Source organism: Glandiceps talaboti, chromosome 8, assembly GCF_964340395.1.
Source record: "Glandiceps talaboti chromosome 8, keGlaTala1.1, whole genome shotgun sequence".
Classification (NCBI taxonomy): Eukaryota; Metazoa; Hemichordata; class Enteropneusta; family Spengelidae; genus Glandiceps; species Glandiceps talaboti.
In genome coordinates, this window is record NC_135556.1 from 1085724 (window position 1) to 1107253 (window position 21530).

The 21530-nt window shown below is 37.2% G+C and overlaps 1 protein-coding gene across 1 annotated transcript in view; it reads right to left on the bottom strand.

The window, feature by feature from the left end:
- Window positions 1-21530, bottom strand: part of LOC144438662 (gem-associated protein 5-like) — a 183025-nt gene that overhangs the window by 45938 nt on the left and 115557 nt on the right. The window contains exons 14-16 of the mRNA XM_078127810.1: window positions 19984-20367; window positions 13586-13705; window positions 9536-9637 (exon numbers count right to left, since the gene is read on the bottom strand). Of these exons, the coding sequence (XP_077983936.1) occupies window positions 9536-9637; window positions 13586-13705; window positions 19984-20367 (606 nt within the window). The remainder of the gene's footprint in view (window positions 1-9535; window positions 9638-13585; window positions 13706-19983; window positions 20368-21530) is intronic.

The window sequence follows — 21530 nt, forward strand, 5'->3', positions numbered from 1 at the left end:
CAAATTGATGTGCATATGTATGCTATATTATGTTGCCCCTGTACCAAGTTTGAAAAAAATCGGTCCAGGCATCTCCAAGAAATGGCTGCAGACGGACGGACGAACGGACAGACGGAACCCAATCCATAAGGACTAAAAAATGTACCACAACATCCTACTGCTCGAGGTAGCTAAATGGTCCAAAATTGAACAGTTGCAGGGCAAAGTGCTAGATCTAGCACTTCGCTACTTTTTGACAAAGTGCTAGATCTAGCACTTCGTCAGTTTTCGCCGAAGTGCTAGATCTAGCACTTCGCCAGAAAACAACGAAGTGCGGGACTGTAAACAACAAAGCGCCTCCAACGGCTTGATATAACGTGGTCGTTCACATCGACAAACGTCACATACATGCGTCATGATGTCAGTAGTCTGTGTACGTGGTCGTGTGGCGCATGATCGACTCCAAAACTTATCTTTGGCCGATTCTAACAACGACACGATTTATCTGAAGTTTGTTAAATGTTTGCCGAGTAAAACAGCCAGTTGAAAGTTCACGTTGCCGTACGTACGGTTGTGACCCGGGGTTGTGTGTTCTGTTATAAACGGAATGCCTTGTCAATACCTCGTGATGGATGGACTTGCGCGATCACAGAAACAAGTGTTATTATTTTACCCCTTTCATATACAATTGGCTAAAACACGTCAATATCATCGATATTATCGACATTGTATTGTATTCTGATAGAAACATTCTGATACATATCTGGGGGAAACTAGTGCCTGTGGGCGGGACTGTACTTCAGAATCTGCAATCTACTCTGTAAACAAGGACTAGCCACTCAGTATTTCTTGTACCATGTCTATTTTAGAGTGGGAAAGATATATCAATCATAACGTCTTGAAATAAATTTGAAAATCACTGAAATCTTTATCCAGTATCCATCTTTCAGTATAATCACCTGTGTGCTTATTTTCATTCTAATCTATGAAGTAGTAGAACAAGAATATTGTGCAAAATCATGTCATAACTCGATTTACACGAGGTAGAGCGCACCTCCGGGACACATTTATTCTATAAAATTTTTTAAAATTTCTCCAAACTGTTTGAACGGATAGTTTTATTTTGTTGATCTCTCTGAAATGACAAAATCAATATGGGGGTCATTGTGTTTGTTTTTAAACAAACCGACACCCCTTACTTTCCCCCGGATCCTATATGGTTAATACAGGATTTGGCAGCCATGCTGGATTCTAAAAAGATAAGTTTGACAATATGCACTTTATTTTCGGGATGTATTCCATGTTAACTTGTGCTTTTAAGACATACTATAGTCGTTCCCACTTATCACAACCCTACCTATGAGCTCCCACAATCTTTCTCGTATAAACCATTTCCTATCTCTATTTCTCGAACGGTCATCATCTGTATTTCTTACTTTTGTTAATGATATCCAATCCAGTTCACAAAGTGACGTTTATTACTGCTCTACGAACACGAGATCCTCGGCGTCACACCACACTAGTAATTGTAGCATTATGAAGTCACTTCCTCTGGACCGAACCAAACTATAACCGATGGCTATTAATATTATTATTTCCCACATTGGATATAATTTCTGAGCGAACAGGAATTACATAAGTGACGATATTGAAGTTGGTGATTGTCTAGGAATGCAAAAAAATTCAGTAAACAGTAATGTCGTGATGGTTTACTTGAGATCTGGCGAAGTCATGGATTATTTATTGTCGTTGTTTTTAGTCAAGAAGTTGGCAGTACCAAGTATATGGAATTTACAAAACAGTACTAATGGGTTATTTATAGATTTCTATCAAAATATTAAAGGCAATGAAGGGCTGAAATTAAAATTGTTCACACGAATATGTTTTCGCACTAATGTTTTCGATAGCAATATTTTTTGTCGTCTATTAACGATCTGATGATACTGAAAGAAGTGAATCTATTCAATAGAAATATAGTGAACATGATATAAACGTACACCCAGACTTTATTTTCGTGTTAAAAGATCAAGAAAAATCATCGCTCTCGCATCTAGACACACACTACCCCCCCCACACACACACACACCAAGAAATTCAGTTTTCCTTTATATTATTTCTTTGTCATGCAATGTTACAAATGTCACTGCCATTAAATCTGCAGTATGAAGTCTGTGACGCACGCCGAACTAAATGTTTCTACTTCCTGAAATCTTCGAAGTTTCAACTGTATATGGGAGTGCATTATTTGACATGAACAGCTGTCAAAATGGAGGTCTACGGTTGTTGGTAGTGGTGTCAAGCCATTGTCAAGTACGGAGTACAAAACGTGGTACCGAAACCACCACATGCTGTAGTTGAAGTCTGTGACGTACGCCGAACAAAATGTTCATAGTTTCGACTGTATATGGGAGTGCGTTATTTGACGTGACAGTTGTCAAAATGGTGGTCTGTGGTTGTTGGTAGTGGTGTCAAGCCGTTGTAAGGAGTACGAAACGTGGAAGGGACACGACCACATGCTGTAATTTTCGCCGCATAGAACATCGAAAAAATACATACAAACCTGAACGTTACTAAAAATTACGAAGTAGAAACTTGTTTGTGCATTGGCAAAACATACGGAAAATCAAACTCTAAGGTCGTTAAACACGGGAAGTAACATTTTACACTGAGAGTAATAACATGTCCATTACCGGTATAACATGACATATTTACCTAGCACTCTGCCACACTTTGCCACTCTTTGTTGAAGTGCTAGATCTAGCACTTCGCCACTTTTTGACAAAGTGCTAGATCTAGCACTTCGTCAGTTTTCGCTAAAGTGGTAGATCTAGCACTTTGTCAAAAAGTGGCGAAGTGCTAGATCTAGCACTTTGCCCCGCAACTGTTCTGATTTTGAATTCTTTGTTACATGACTGCTCAGATAACATAAATATTGGAAAGCTACCACCAGCACATGGTTGCACATGCATAACATTTTTGATAGTACCATTAATAGTGATAGTTACCCATGTAACACCATAGTTCAGATCACTGACTACAGTAACACTCATTTAGCGACCAGTGTGATCTTGTAAAACAATATGAGGATCAAGTTACTAGTAATGTTAACACTGGACTTGACACAAGTTGTCATATACCTAGTGTACCATACATATGCCACAGGTTCTCACTACATGCCATACATGTACTATTGCTTGTGATTTCTATGAATCTGCCAACAGTAGTGATTCACAGGGTATTTTGCACACACCACAACATCAGTGCTATTCTACAAATGAATTACCAAATAATAGTAGTGCGTATGGTGCACTGGTACTCACAATGAGATTCACAATTCTATAGTTAACACACACAACTTAGATAATGCTAGTAATCACAATGTAAATGAACCCACTGTATCAAACATGACAGTACCTAATCACATGCCCACTACCACAATGGAATCCCTAAGGAGACTTGATGGACCATTCTCCTTGTCATGTCTCGGTATCGACACTTTCAGAGATATCATCAGATCCAAAGGAAAAGGATGTCTCATGTTCAAGCGTGACCTTAGCTGTGCCTATCAGCAAATACCTGTTGACCCAGAGGACTATCACCTACTTAGTTATCAGTGGAATAATAAACTCTACTTTGACACTGTCCTACACTTTGGTCTGTGCACAGCATCCATCGCCTGCCAGAGAACAACAAATGCTGTGACACATATTTTTTAGCAAGAATGGTTTTAACTGCGTCAACTACATCGACAATTGTGGCAGTGTAGAAAGTCCAGAAAAAGCCAACAATGCATTCCATCACTTAGGCAAAATATTGAACAACATGGGACTGGAGGAATCTGGAGAGAAAGCATGTCCACCAGCAATGGTTTTTCTTGGTCGTTTATTTAACACACAGATATGATGATTAGTGTACCCGAAATGAAGATAACCAAAAATCCACCTGATGAAATACATGACATTGTACTTACTACAGATGCATGTCTTCAGGGTGCAGGCGGTACCTGCAGAGATGAATATTTCCACACAACATTCCCAGAGTACATCACCAACCAGAACTTACACATATCAGCATTAGAACTACTTGCTGCCGTACTTGCCTGCAAACCATGGGCCAAAAATTTGAAGAACCTTAGAATTATAGTCAACTGTGACAATGAACCAACAGTATATGTTATTAATTCAGGTCGATGTCAGTATCCAACAATGTTAATTTTCCTTCAAGAATTGTGGTTTATCGCAGCCATCTATGACTTCAAGATACAAGCTGTTCACCTACCTGGTATTGAGAACTGTGTTGCCGATGCATTAAGTCGTTGGTCCTTATCACCATCCTCCAAACAGCAATTTAATGCTATCACTCAGGGTACAGAAATGACACAATGTGTAATAAACCCACACTTGTATACTCTAACTCATACATGGTAATATCATTCTCTTCCAGGATCTGAAACAAGATCCCTGCATGAAGAACTCAAGCTAAAAGTCCAACAAAGAGTAACATCTGCATACGCGCGGGGCACCATAATATGAAGTCACATTGGAAGAGTTACTTATTTTGTGTACTTTTACAGTTATAACAGCCAGTCCCAGCATCTCCAGAGACAATAACGATATTTTATTGAATTTCTTTCATCCTCGAGCACAATTAAGAACTACTTAAACAGTATTGCAGTTCTTCATGATTTGAACAATTTTCCCCGCTCAGTTGTTCAAAGCTTTCTCAGAAGTCTCATACTCTGCAGCATTGGTTGTTTAAACCCTCAGTTACCAAAACAGAAGATGGCAATCACACCCGAGATTCTGTTAGCAATCTACAAAAACCTCACACTCACCCACCCACTACATGTCACATTGTGGGCAGCATTTCTAACTGCATTTCACCTTTTCCTTCACAAATCTAACTTGGTTCCACCATCAGCCAATTCTTTCAACTCCTCAAACCACTTAGCATGACAGAACTTTCATTTCACTCATTCCGGGTTGTTATAGGCATCACATGGTCAAAGACAATCCAGTGTCATGAGTGTGTCCTTAACATTCCTATTGCTAGTATCCCTGGTTCACCATTGTGTCTGGTTTCAGCACTTTGGCATATGTGCAGCCTGACCCAAGCAGCACCAACCGCACCGGCCTTCCTGTTTCCTAACACTAGGGGTCTGTCCACTTTAACCAATAACACATTTACTACCCATCTAAAGAACTTACTGTAAACCGCTATATTTTCGCATAAAATAAAATTTCATGACTTTCACAAGGCACTAGAAATCGTGAAATATTGGGGTCGCGATTGTTGTGAACATCACACACTAACACGACGTACAACACTCCGTAAGGGATGCATATGAACACATTGCAAACAGTACACACATACACTTCAACACAATCAGACATCCACTTCTTTTGTGGAATAAACAAATAAGAATGAAACAATTATGTGTGTATTATATTGTCATGTTTATATTAATTTTGCTTTATTCTCTCAAGTTCAAAAGCAGAAGAAATGCATTTTCATACTAATTCCTAGAAAGTTATGAATTTACAGGGACACAAAGGAGATGGGTGTACTGAAATACGACTAAATCACGGTCGAAACATACTGTCAACACGGAAAATAGAGATACATTTCACAATCAACAGTTTGATAAATTACTACATAAATTGTCCACTGCTTGTACAGATTAATAATGGCACTCATGTCATTAAAGTTATGAAAAATTACAGAGAAACACTGTAAATCTCGCAAATGGTGGAAGCAAATAAATGTAATGTGATACTTATAGCATCTACCAATACTGTAAGCAACAACTCAAAATGGTGGTTCACAAGATCACTGATGAAAAATAACTTCGAACGCGTTCATAGTAAAAGATAGTAAAGATTCACATACAGTATTACTTATCGGCAAAATGTTGGATCAGTTCTGAATGTTCTCTGTATTTGAATATTGGAGATCGCGGCGTTGATGGATAATTTCTCGAAACCTTCAATAATGGTGGCATGATCAATACAGAGTTTGTCACACGCTGTCAAAAACCAATTTACATGTAGAGGTTTCACATGTGACAGGGTCAGGTTGACTTTGATATGACTGATGTCTTCATTGCAATCCAAGGCTGATGAAATGTTAGATGCATACCATTTGTTGAATTCTTCTGTGATGTACTCTTTGAACTTGCCATTGAAACTGAGATCGAGAGGCTGTAATTCTGAGGTACAGTTCACCAGCATCATTAAGTTTCTGCAAAAAACTTGCACTTTGATGAGCTCTGAAGACATCGAAAATTGCAAGTGCACGTTGTTCATCGGGGAGATCTTGACTTTGACGGATTCTTTCAACATATGGAATCAACACTTTCTCTGCATAGTGACACATCATTCTTCCATTACTCTAGTGGTCTGGGCTGTGGTAAACATCCCAGTCATCAGGAAAATTAAAAGTAGGGTGACATTTGTCAGTTTTGCCCTGGTATAGTAGTTGTACTGGGAGTAGATCGCCGCTCAGACTTACACCAAACAATGCTGTTACAGCCCTCTTATCTTCCAAACCAATAATTGGCAATTGACTTTCACCTTGTCTTGCCATATTCCACTGTTTCCACTGTTGAATGTTTACGCCGGACCGATCAACTCAGGAGTTTATGACCAACTAAGGTGTGACGCTGACCAGGTACGAGTAATGTTGATAGGGCTGCCAAACCTCGGTTGTTCTGTAGTACAACGGCTCTTGCAGCGATGTTTTTATTGATGATACCGCCTGAATTTCTCACGTTGTGTATGTATACCTCTACGTTGTTATCGTGCTTGCCTAGCAGGAGGGGGTCTTCCACATTTTGCATGAGGAAGTGCCGTGACTGGCTCAGGTCGTCCCTTTCTAACTTCTTTTAAGTAGGCTTTTTTCATCGAGCGAATAGTGCTTTCGTTGACCTTCCTACCAAACGAAGTGGTGTATTTTTTTACACCTTTTGCGTTGCCATTCTTTGATGCAAACTTGCCAATTTCAGCCCATAGTTTAGCACTGTAGTATTCATACTGGCCTCTCTTTCTTTTTAAACAACTTGAGTTGACTTCAGTGAACACTTTTGAAACTTCTTCGTTAGCTTTTGCAGTCTCTTCAGGGTTGGACTTGCTCATAGGATGAGGTAGACCAGATACTATTTAAGCATTCGTAGTAGGATTTCGGATAACGTAGCGTCACATGTCAATACTTTATAGTCATAATCAGTGGTGTTAAGTAAACAGCTATGTATGCCGATCAGATCGCAAGTGAAGTTTAACACAAAACCAACAGTTTATATGCAATTTTTACGTTTGATAGACTGAAAACATCTTTGATAATTTATATTTAACTGCAAAAATGAAAGGAAAACGTTCACACTTTCAGTATGTGAACTGCTTTACATTCAAACTAAACCGTTAAACAACCGTGAGGCATGAACAAGGCTGAACTAAGCTGTATCAAAACAATAAGTGTGAAGGCACAACCCATTTACAACACAGCCATACAAAGAAATGTGACAAAAAAACCTCGTTTATCTAACGTTTTTAATAAGGCATTCATTTTATATAATCAAATTGGGTATCGTTTAGTGTTTTATAATTAAGTCTACGATTAATCACACGTTATCCGCAGAGAAGGAAAGTTGGTTGTCATGATGACATGGTGTAGGCTAGAAATGTATTTGATCACAATACGCGAAAAATGAACGTTGCAAAAGTGCCACAAGGTACCTAATCGCCAAAAAATACACACGCAAAAATATAGCGGTGTACAGTATTATCCCAAGCAGGGTTTACCACATCACTTTACTCAGGACACAGTTTTCGCAAGGGTGAAGCTTCATGCGCCTTCGCTGCACTGGTGCCTGGGGAGCTCATCCAGATGCATAGTGACTGGAAATCACAAAAATACCTTTTGTATTTGCAAATCCCATTCCAACAGTGTATTGAAGTTCAAAACGTCTGAACATTTTCATTCTCAACCATTCCTCATTTTCACGATAATATGGGGTTTTTACAACCAGGAATGTACATTTAGTCCAACTCACCTTCAGTCATGTAATTGTGGTTTTTTTTGAATGCCACACAACCTTAGATAGATCATTATAGGTGCAGTATGTTTACACATCAGGTAACCAATTAACGTCAAATTAAAAAAACCAGCTTTGCTAACCTTTTCAGGGTTTTACTGTACACGTAGTTTGCTGGCTCTTTTCAGGAAATTTTTCTTTCAAGGCAGCATGGGCACAGGCATGGCGGCCACTTCGTTTGGTCTTATTCTTGTCAGCAAGGTTCCAGTACTTAATAAAACTGGCACCTTTGCCTTTGCCGCCAACTCTGTGTCTCTGTCTTTTTGCTGTTGTTTGTAGTTGGTAATTTGGTGGGAATGGAGGTCGCCCTTCTGGTGCCCTTCAGAGCCTTTAATTGGCCACACATGCGCAGTTTCAATCATTCGTAACTTTTTGTCACTTTGACTTTGACTGCACTGGTTGTATTTTCAAACCCTCCCACCCACCCAAAATGTTTTAGCATTCCCCGGAGTTCATATTCATATCATGTTATCGTTCTAGTTATTCGATCATGTTGGCCTTATTCTTGTGTGTCTCTGTCTTTTTGTTGTTGTTTGTAGATGGTAATTTTTATTTCTTCCTATCAGATGTACAGCCATTATAGATTGGAAGAACAGTTTTATAGTGTCTTTTTAAGTTGATGGCAGTTTCCGCATCCACTATTTCTCAGAGACTGCACAATTTTTGCAATTTCATTATTTTTTTCTCGAATATGCAAAAGAAAGTTTAGGGTCGGCAGTGAAAAGCTAGGTGGGGTCAGGTAACCGGAACCAAACAATTATTTTATTTAATAGGCCTTATCCCTAATTTGCATATAAATAACCCAATCAACTTGTCTTGAATAAACCTATATCTTCATCTCAAGACACATACACAACAAAATTAAACACAATTAGCCCAGTAATTTTAGAGAAGATTTTAAAGCACTTTTACCAAAAATTCTATTTTCAGACCTGATTTGCATCTTAATGACACAGTCAATTTATCTTGAACAAACTTATCTGTGCTCATCTCATGACACCTACACAACAAATTTCAACTCAATTGGCTCAGTAATCTTGGAGAAGATTTCTGAAACATTTTTACCAAAAATTCTACTTTAGACCTAATTTGCATATTAATGACCAAATCAACTTTTCTTGAACAAACTTATATCTGCTCATCAAATGACATCAACACAACAAATTTCAGGTCAATTGACCAAGTAGTTTTGGAGAAGATTCTTGAAGCATTTTTTTAATACCCACAATTGTATTTTTAGACCTAATTTGCATAGCAATGACCCAATCAACTTATCTTGAAAAAACTTCTATCTGTTCATCCCATGGCACCTATACAACAAATTTCAGGTCAATTGACCCAGTAGTTTTGGAGGAGAGGATGAAAGTAGAAAAGTTGATGGACGGACTACAGACGACAACAGAGAATCAACCTAGTGGAGCTAAAATCACTTCATTGTTTTCAAAATTTGAAATGAATTTACAATACCTTCTTCTCTAAAGAATTGAAATGCTGCCCTCCTATCAGCAAACAATCCCATGTGAGTGAAGCTACCAGTACCAGGATTAAAGTTCTCCATCCTGTCCTTAGCTGGAAAGAGAATTAATGTCAGATGAGAACTAATGTACATTTTCTTTGTAAACCTTAGGTATGAGAATACAGTTGTCCAGGAAACCTATATAAAAGAATGGTCCAATCTCTTTATCTCAACTGTAAAGGTACAGTCTTGTTAGAAGACAGGGTCCCCCCCCCCCACCCAACTCATGTAGTTTACTTGCATGTGACTAAAAGATCACCATTAAGTGCATGTGATATGCAAGAGATTTTGTTAAGTGACCCCGAAGGTCAAAGTTAAGGTCAAAGGTCAATGTCTTACTAAAATGCTCCCATCCAATTATGTAGGGGTAGACATTTGGATGAAGTCTCTATGTAACATATTTTTGAGTTTAATATGCAATACATATTGATATTTAGCAACAAAATGGCCGCCATTGTGTAAAAACACCGCCAATGGCATTGTAGCACAACTGTACAGTTTTTAAAAATGTTAACCCACATGCTGATCCGTGCTTGGTATTTGCTGAATGACTATCCAGTTGCCTAGCCAACCCTATTGTTATCTTTACAATATACACGATCATTTGGCTGTTGCTATGGGCATGGTCATGTTGCTAGGTATATTTGCATACATTTTGGGAACGTGTATTCATTTGTCTACTAATCCCAGTTATCTTTGCAATAGACATAATAATAATAATAATAATAATAATAATGTTGGTTTCTTATATAGCGCTTTCCCACTCCGTGCTCAAAGCGCTTTACAATTATTACCCCTGGCTCGGATCAGAACAGCACAACGGCCCTTTAGTCTTCCTCAACTCCCCGGGGAGCATACAATCCATATGTATGGATCTGCTGAGAAGTTTTGGAATTAAAGACTTTTGACCAAAAAGACACATTCTCGCCCTAATTTGCATATCACTGATGAAATCATCATGTCGTTAACAATTCTTAACCTAAACATCCCTAAGAATGTTCTCGCCAAATTTCAGACCGATCGGCTCAGTAATTTTTTTGTTTAAGTTTTTTGACCATTCTATTTGGCTCGAAACGCAAAATGCATAAGGTTTCTGAATTTAGAATAACTTGTAAGCAACGTGATATTTATGCTAGCAAATCTGTCAAACACCTTGGACTTGATCTTGATCAAAGTCTATCAGGACTTCAGATTGTTTAAAATATTATTAAGAAAACCAATTCAAGGATTAAATTTCTCTATCAACAGGCACACTTTCTCAACCAAAACTTTCGCAAAACCCTTTGCACTGCTCTAATCCCATGTCACTTTGATTATTCATGTTCATCCTGGTACTCTGGTCTTACCAAAAACTCTCAAAAAGTCTAATTTGCACCAAACAAAATAATATGGTTCATCCCAGATCACACATAGGTGCTGATCAGTTTGATGCCCTGAGTATGCTGGACGTCAAGGGTAGAGTGAGCCAGCTACGGCTTATTATTACCATGCTTTCAAAATATCAAATTACTCCAGCCCTGAGTATTTATCTCATCAGTTTACCAATTTGAAGTATCTTCTGTTGGTACTAGCGGAGGTTGGTACAATTTTCATCAGCCAACAGTTAAAGGTGAGGCTGCTAATATGTTTTTGCTAACACCATTAAGGACTGGAATAATCTACCAGCATCAATAAAACAAATACTACAAAGAAATGCCTTTTAAAAGGTGTCAATTCACATCTGTCCAGTACACTAAGTGATACTGAAAACAGCGAGTTTATTCATTATTAGTTAGTTTGCCTCCACATTTTCCCTACTTCTGTTATTCTTTCCTATTTCATGTAGTTAAAAACCTTTGCTTATCCCACCACTTTCTTGAATCACTGTAAACTACTGGAAACAAGTCTTTGACTTTGTGGGTTATCCAAGTAATTCAACAATTTGTACCAGTTTTTATTTGTATATCTGTACTGTCAATCTTGTTGTTTTACTGAAATAAACTAAACTAAATTGGTAAACTAAACTAATCACATTTTATGACCCAAATCATACTCAGTGGTAAGATCGATATCATTTCAATTTGAGCAACTTCCCAACTAGACACCCTCGGTACTATATCCACCAAATATCATGGCAATTGGTCTAGCGGTTTTTGACTTTTAAGTTGTTTACACACACAGACACACACACACAAAGGCAGACAAACAGACAGACACTTAGCGAACCTTATCAGTTCAGTTGTGCTAAAAAATGACATATTAAGCTCCAAGAATAACAATTGATAAAGTATCTCCCTGCCTGTATTATTTGTGAACATGATTTAAAAGAAATTGAACACAAATGAACACTACTGATTGTATGTTATATGCAAGAAATTAACGGATTTTTGTAATTGACCATGAAGGTCAAGGTCAAAGGTATCATACTATAGCTTGTATCTGATAATATAGGGGTAGGCACCTGAATGAAGTCTCTATGTATTATATTTTTGGCCACCATTCTGTCAAATTTGCAAATTTCACAAAAGAAAGTGACATGTAAATGTTCCACATGATATGTCACCTACCGGGGACTAAATAGTGAAATTCAAAACCATTGAGGTCACCTTACATTTCCAGTAAATACACATTATATGTTTTCATATTTGAAAATATCTGCACTTCTAATCAGTGTGTGCATTTCAATCTTGAAGTTGTCCATTTTCTTCAGCTGTTTGCATGCAATGCTTTCATTGATGGCACAACAGCTTGATATTAGGTAGATGTACACAAAATTTATCCTAAAAAATCAAAGTAGTTATGGCTACAATTGTCAATGATTAAGACAAACACAAACCTTCCATCCTGACTTCTGTGGAACTTTGACATTACATACCAAGTCAATACCTGACTTCTGTGGAACTTTGACATTACATACCAAGTCAATACCTGACTTCTGTGGAACTTTGACATTACATACCAAGTCAATACCTGACTTCTGTGGAACTTTGACATTACATACCAAGTCAATACCTGACTTCTGTGGAACTTTGACATTACATACCAAGTCAATACCTGACTTCTGTGGAACTTTGACATTACATACCAAGTCAATACCTGACTTCTGTGGAACTTTGACATTACATACCAAGTCAATACCTGACTTCTGTGGAACTTTGACATTACATACCAAGTCAATACCTGACTTCTGTGGAACTTTGACATTACATACCAAGTCAATACCTGACTTCTGTGGAACTTTGACATTACATACCAAGTCAATACCTGACTTCTGTGGAACTTTGACATTACATACCAAGTCAATACCTGACTTCTGTGGAACTTTGACATTACATACCAAGTCAATACCTGACTTCTGTGGAACTTTGACATTACATACCAAGTCAATACCTGACTTCTGTGGAACTTTGACATTACATACCAAGTCAATACCTGACTTCTGTGGAACTTTGACATTACATACCAAGTCAATACCTGACTTCTGTGGAACTTTGACATTACATACCAAGTCAATACCTGACTTCTGTGGAACTTTGACATTACATACCAAGTCAATACCTGACTTCTGTGGAACTTTGACATTACATACCAAGTCAATACCTGACTTCTGTGGAACTTTGACATTACATACCAAGTCAATACCTGACTTCTGTGGAACTTTGACATTACATACCAAGTCAATACCTGACTTCTGTGGAACTTTGACATTACATACCAAGTCAATACCTGACTTCTGTGGAACTTTGACATTACATACCAAGTCAATACCTGACTTCTGTGGAACTTTGACATTACATACCAAGTCAATACCTGACTTCTGTGGAACTTTGACATTACATACTAATTCAATACCTGACTTCTGCTGATCAGTTCCTTGTCTAAACCATTATTACTTGTTTGTAGTCAAGGCATCTTTTATCACTGACTTCAACAAGAGGGCACTCAGTATAAGCAATAGGTCTGATGGAGCGTCATGGCTAATACAATCAACCAAGTTGGTAGAGGTATCATAATATACTTACAGTACAGAGATTGTCCTAACAACACACAATCTTCTTGTATGTAGCTTCTCCCTCTATTGTCCAAAGAACTTGACTTGGGAAATAAAGATCTGTGTTTTTTCTTTTTTCTGTCAGGTGCACCTAGATACAGTAACCACAACAAAACTATGCTAAACATTATGAAAGTGGAAGACTACAGTAAACACAATCAGATTTAAAATGAATGCCTCCGTAAGGGCAAAGTTTTGAGATTGACGTTCCTACAGACAATTGTTGGAATACAACAGAACATATGCAATAAGTTATTTTTTCTCATTGATTGTTATTTGCCCATTGCTGTTAGTGATCTCCTGGCCAACGACAACATGTAATGTGAAGCTTTACATGTGCATAAATTATGCTGCCATTGGTTCAAATTTATTGTCATTACTTCTTATACAAGCCTGTGGAAGCAGAATGAAAGGTTAGAGCTGACAAAGTCTGTCATTAGCCAAATAGTCTATTGAGGATACAAATGTAAAGCACTTCTGATTTCAGTAAAGCAGAGTGGATAATTGAATCAGGATACACATGCTGATGGATTACTAGCCAAATGTTAGCTTTATCCTTGTGATTGTATCTGCTGTAAATTAGCTCAATGCCATACATTTGTACATTATGTTTTCTGGTTCTGATGCCAAAGCATGAAAGGTTAGTTCACTGTTGTAAGCAGCTGTGGTTTACTGGATTCCACTGTAGTATACCTTTTGCTAGACTCTGAAATTCTGAGTTAGTAACTGAATAGGGATAAAGGAAATACGAAAAAAGTTCATTAGCTTCATCCTCATGTTCTGTTTACAGCTACATGTACCTAGACAATAAAGCTGAAGTAACTATATTAGTGAGGGACAGAGACCTTACAGTGCTTGAGATATGATGAACTATACTGTAATTAAATAGAGTCTCAGTTCGTTTAAGAAAGCAAAAGTACATATACTCCATGCTGTATTATGACAAAGATAACAACTGTTGGAAGGTACAGTCAGTTCTGGTGACCTATGTACAGTATACCAGGATTGAAATTACACCTGTAGGCTGTAGGCTATGTAGATTGTTGAAGTTTTTCATGCTTGACAGAAGCTGATATGGCCTAAAAAAATAATAGTTTGGTTCCGGTTACCCAACCCCACCTAGTTATTCACTGCTGACTTCAGGCACATTGGCGTTAATAAATTATATTATCTTAATGATTTCAAAATAGGGAGACATATCAAGAGTTATTGGCCAAAATATGAATATTTATGACAAATATGGCCACCATACAGGTTGCAGGTTCAAGTCCTGTCGCTGCCTGCTGTTTGTTTCTGAGTGGCTAAAGTCCTTGGGCAAGATTTGAACCACAACTGTGCCTCAGTCAACCCAGCTGTATAATTGGGAACCTGGTAGTATGTAGCTTGCAATGTGAAGGCTTTAATCCTATGTGCCAAAGTGGCGGCAATGGATTGTATGTTCCCCAGGGAGTTGAGGAAGACTGACAGGCCGTTGTGCCATTCTGATCCGAGCCAGGGGTAATAATTGGAAAGCACTTTGAGCACGGAGTGGGAAAGCACAATATAAGAACCCAATATCATCATCATCATCATCATTATTTTGCTGTTATCGTGGGGATTGTAAAACGAAGTGATGTGTATATGTAGACTATACCATCTGACATTTGTACAAGGTTTGGTTGAAATCAGTCCATGCATATCAGAGATACACACTTTGACAACAATATGGCTATTTGACCTTGAAGATGGCGGTCAAGGTCAAAGTTAATGTGCCATTAAAAAGCTCATGATCGATAACATGGGTGAAGACACTTGAATGAGGTCTCTATCACTTAAACTTCAAGAGTTATTGGGCAAAGTGTGATTATTTACGACAAGTATGGCCGCCATTTTGCTGTTATCGTTGGGGTTGTGAAACAGAGATGTGTCTATGCAGACTATAGCATCTGACATTTGTACACGGTTTGGTTGAAATCAATCCTTGTACATCAGAGATATACATACACACTTTGACAATAATATGGTTATTTGACCTTGAAGGTGGAGGTCAAGGTCAAAAGTTAATGTGCCATTAAAAAGCTCATGATTGATAACATGGGTGAAGACACTTGAATGAGGTCTCTATCTGTTATACTTCAAGAGTTATTGGGCAAAGTGTGATTTTAAATGATTTTGTAGGGAAAGGAAAAGACTGATTTATTAGTACGGCATTTGCGATACCAAAGCGCACTTGTCCTGAAAATATTATTGATGTAGCTTTTAGTACTAATAAATTATTGGCATATTTTTGTAGGCCACTAAAAACGAAACAAGCGACCTATCGGTCAGAATAGCTCCGCTGTTTGTTTTTTTAATCTTATTTTTTATTTTGGTGACATGTAGCAGTGGTTCAGTTCTTCAGCTCTTCATTATGCAGTTTTGTTTTAGCGATGCAATAAAGTGGTTAGTGGTTATATATGATGTCTCACTATAAACACATTTTACACAGAAGTTGGTAATGTATTGTACTTTTATACCATAGTCACCATTTTATAACAAAAATGTACTGTTATGAAAAATTGCACAAAATCTCTGAAAAAAATGACTGGGAAATGCACACAAGAAAAAGAAAAAAAAGAGGATTTTGAGGTTGGCTATAAATAATTCCAGTGTCTTACAGCTTTAACCCTGGAAAATTTTAATGATGAATGAAATAAACTAGGGATCTAAAATAATTTTGAGGCAATTTGAATTTCAATTTTCTAACAAATTACCAAGTCAACAACATTCAACTTGTACTAGTTGTAGTAGATATATATAGGGAAGAAATGTATTAATCGCCATCTTAGTTTCCGTATGGCGACAATCCCAAGTACCCGAAAGAGAGTCATTCTCAGCCAATTCAGGGTTCGACACTGGAGTAAAAAAGTCACTATCCCACAGTACTAGTAAAATTGATAACGTAGTAGTCCTGCAAAAAATTTGGTGGTCCTATCTTTAAGTGCTTTCGCATGTTCACTTAGGCTCTTCATCTCTCTAAGTTTTTGCTCTACTTCTAATTCACTTTTCCAAACCCCATATTTATTTCAAACCCTGTGTTGTAATTGAACTGTCTATTTCTTTGTAGTTGTTTGTGCATCATCAACTCCTTACTGTAATTTTATTCTCTTTTTTATGTTTTGGAGCTTCTTCTCTTTTTTTGTTGCTTTCTGTGAGTAGTTTGTCTTAATTGGGGGGGGGGGGGAGTAATAAGATATTATGTGGTCTTATTTCTAGCTTAAATACTACATAACATTTCTGGTACACATTGATCTAACTATTGCATTTTTAAAAGACAAAAAATTACCTTCCCATAGAGCATGTCTTTATAGTGTTGTCCTTAGTGCATATTAGAATGTATTTACAACATAAAAATAAATAAATTTGAAGGTTATCAGCAGTTACAGCAAAATTTTGTTACTAATTACTATACATGTACAAGTCACTTCGTCTATTTTCGTGTCTATGTACTTCCGGGTTGACATAAATGTTAAACGTGATACAGTCGGCCCTATAATTACTAAGAAATGACAAAACCGTTCGCAAAATAAAGTTCAGGATTTTAATTTTTTCAAACTGAATATCAATATCCACTACACATTCAACAACTGGGGCGCGTTCGGTAGACAAAGCGCCCGCGGACATTTCAAAACGTTTTGTTCCCGAACGACTAATTCGGCGACCCGGGAAGAAGGAAGGTGGAAGAGTGAGGTGACTCGCCAAAAGCCAAGATGGCGGCCACGAATTCTCACTTCATCAGCGAACTTGAATTTTTGAGTAGGATTACTTAGTGAACATTAGTTTTGATTCAGCACTGCAAAAAAGTTCATGGAATTGGTCATTTACAATTCGCAACGGTATTTAGAAATACGAATACCCGTCGGGATAATGGTGCGGTCGATATGACGTACATTGAGCGATGCAAGATAAACTTGGGGTCAGGTCACAGGTCAAAGATCACTTCGTTAGTGTAAAAATAGTGTATGCATAAATAACAGGCCTTTTTTAGGCATTCTAGCATCCTGACAGTACTGCAAAGGTATGATTTAACTATGTGCATCGTCTTTTCAATGATGAGTGCTGAATGTACACAAAATGCGACAATCTTCTGTTTGAATGTGCCGCCATCTTTTGTTTTTCACGTGCAACATGCAAGATACAGTTCGGTGCAGGGCCAGGGCGCCCTGGCCAGACAATGAAAACGTTTTGACTACCGAACGCGCCCCTGGTTTCGTGTATTTAGAAATGTGTCCCAAAACATGAACACGGAACACGGAATCGTGTCAGTGTTACTAGCCAAGTTAGCAGTTTCATTGTAGGCTGTAAGTTGTACCAGTAAAAAAAAAGATCATCACATCATGTAGGAAGTACAAAAACATAGAACACGTTGTTTTCTTGCTGAATAAACTCACTGAAATAACAATACGGTCAAATTGCGTCTTCGATTTTGACAGCCACCATTATGATTGAGTTTCACTTAGTTCGTTGAACGTGGCCAGGCCCGGGCGAACGCCGACATCCAATTTGTACAGTGTTTTTACAAAGGGAGCTCGTCAATAACCTACCGAATAATTAACTCAGAAACGTAGTTTAAATACTAACTGATCTAAAAATTACTGTTTAAAAAGACTACGCATCCGTACATAAATACGATACCATGTGACAAAGATTTCAACTTTACTAACTTACTTGTTACAGTGTGGAGGCCAGCCTTACCCTTATTATACGCATATCATCGTACAACTAATTTTATTGGCTATAATATTAGCTACATTTGAAAGGTCTCACTTGATTGGCTCACCCTTCGCTATTCCCGTTTTCAAGAGACACCCCGCCAGAATAAAGTGCCACGTAGTACAGCAATGGCGCGAGATCGCCTGTTGGCGACTTTCCCACCGGGTGTGCTTTTCGAAAACTACACAACACATGATAAGCTTTTATGACACGGAATCATAGAAAATCTACCCCGTTTCCAAACTAATCGTAATTTTATTGTGAATAGACAACCGGAGTTGGTCAAAATAGCAAATTAAAAATCAAATGAATTTTACTATGACCGTGAATTCATATAGCCGGTGGTTTGAATTCTGAGCTCCCTAATATACCTATCGAAAAGACACTATCCCGTCGGACTACCTGCAATGGGCATTTTACTACCTCTCACTTGATCGTGAGGTGCATATACTGGAATTAACCATTCTGTAGGAGGGGTGGAGAATTTGGATTGAAGTTTACAACCCTTTTTCGAACAAATATTTGTCATTTGGGCGCACAATGCGTAGAATTAAGACTATAGCACATATTACATTGCTTGTTTGACGTCAATAGTGTCTTTTGAAAAGTTGCACTTTACCTAAAGTCTCACGGACTGATTTCCAATATGGCGTCGGTCATAATGCTCATTAACATATTCATTTTTTTTCAAATTACAAAAAAAAAATCATAAAAAATAGAGGAGAAGACGTGCTGACTTGAAATTAACAAATCTAAGTAAGCTACTCTCTGTGCATCAACACACCAGATATCAAAGCAATCTGACTTGAAGTATATGAGGAGTTGATAAAAATGTCATTTTGGGAAAAAAAATCATAAAAAATTGAAAATGGCACAGATCAACTTGGCATGAACAAATCTGAATAGCCTCCCCCTAGGGAACATGCACACCTAATATCGAAGTATTCTGGCTGTTACTTTCAGAGAAGATAGTGAAAATATAAAAGTTTGACGGACACCTATGATTCACCTACTCTATACTCTATACAACCTATACCTAAAGCTACGCTCTCAGCTTTCGCTGACAGCGGAGCTAAAAATAGTTTCTCGTCAGGAAATGTTGTGTAAAGTGATACGACGATGCGCTTATTTTTTTTTACATTCTCAACAAATGTCACAGTACATGTTGTGGTTGGCCAGGAGATCACTATTAAACAGCAATGATCAAATAGCAATCAATGAGAAAAAATAACTTATTACATATATATGTTCTGTTGTATTCCAGCAATTGTCTGTAGGAACGACAATCTCAAAACTTTGTCCTTACGGAAGACATTCAGTTTACATCTGGTAAATACTGTTATGACTGTGATGTCATTTTAAATACTGTTATGACTGTGATGTCATTCATATTTAAGTCAGCATGAGAAACAATGTATTATTCTTTCATTTGTCTTTGTACATTGTCAATTAAGTACTTAGTAATGACTCTATCTTTAATAGCTGATAATCATGTGTTTATGGATTTGCTTCACTAAGAAAAATTGCCCGTAAAAAATCATCAGCATCTGTTAACATCACTATCTTTTAATCTCATGAGACTTAAAATCATTGCAAAATTTGCAAAACACAATTTTGCAATGTCAGAAAGATGTTCACCTCGTCTTGCACCAGAGCCAGCGAAAGCTGTTTCCATCGAAACCTCAAAAACACTTTTCTTTCCTTTCTCATCATTTTCATCCACAGCAGCATGTAGTAATGGACTGGTAATCAAACCACACTTGTCTGTTGGCTTATTCTCAGCCTTCTCTATGACTTCTGCTCCATTCATCACCTTCTCTTTACATGTGAATTCCTCCATTCTTTTCTCCACAAAATCTTCCAGAGACTTCAAACAAGCAGAAATTTGTTCAGGTTTTCCTGATAGTGATGAAACTTTTTCTTTTATTTTTGATGGTTCTTTCACTTCCTGTTTGTGTTTATTCCTGCTTCTTGTTTTAGATTTGCTAGATTTTTGAAGAGAGATCTGCGTTGTTCTTCTACCTATTGGTAAATGTAACACAAGATATTAGGTACTATCTGTTAGGTGTTGAATGTAAAGGTACAAGATACATGTAGTAGGTACTATCTGTTAGGTGTTGAATGTAAAGGTACAAGATATTAAGTACTATCTGTTAGGTGTTGAATGTAAAGGTACAAGATATTAAGTACTATCTGTTAGGTGTGTTGAATGTGAAGGTACAAGATGTTAAGTAGTATCTGTTAGGTGTGTTGAATGTAAAGGTACAAGATATTAAGTACTATCTGTTAGGTGTTGAATGTAAAGGTACAATATATTAGGTAGTATCTGTTAGGTGTTGAATGTAAAGGTACTATATATTAAGTAGTATCTGTTAGGTGTTGAATGTGAAGGTACAATATATTAAGTACTATCTGTTAAGTGTTGAATATTAAGTACTATATATTAAGTACTATCTGTTAGGTGTTGAATGTAAAGGTACAAGATATTAAGTACTATCTGTTAGGTGTTGAATGTAAAGGTACAAGATATTAAGTACTATCTGTTAGGTGTGTTGAATGTAAAGGTACAACATATTAAGTACTATCTGTTAGGTGTGTTGAATGTAAAGGTACAAGATATTAAGTAGTATCTGTTAGGTGTTGAATGTAAAGGTACAAGATATTAAGTACTATCTGTTAGGTGTGTTGAATGTAAAGGTACAAGATATTAAGTACTATCTGTTAGGTGTTGAATGTAAAGGTACAAGATATTAGGTAGTATCTGTTAGGTGTGTTGAATGTAAAGGTACAAGATATTAAGTACTATCTGTTTGGTGTTGAATGTAAAGGTACAAGATATTAAGTACTATCTGTTAGGTGTGTTGAATGTAAAGGTACAATATATTAAGTACTATCTGTTAGGTGTTGAATGTAAAGGTACAAGATATTAAGTACTATCTGTTAGGTGTTGAATATTAAATACTATATATTAAGTACTATCTGTTAGGTGTTGAATGTAAAGGTACAAGATATTAAGTACTATCTGTTAGGTGTTGAATGTAAAGGTACGAGATATTAGGTAGTATCTGTTAGGTGTTGAATGTAAAGGTACAAGATATTAAGGACTATCTGTTAGGTGTGTTGAATGTAAAGGTACAAGATATTAAGTACTATCTGTTAGGTGTTGAATGTAAAGGTACAAGATA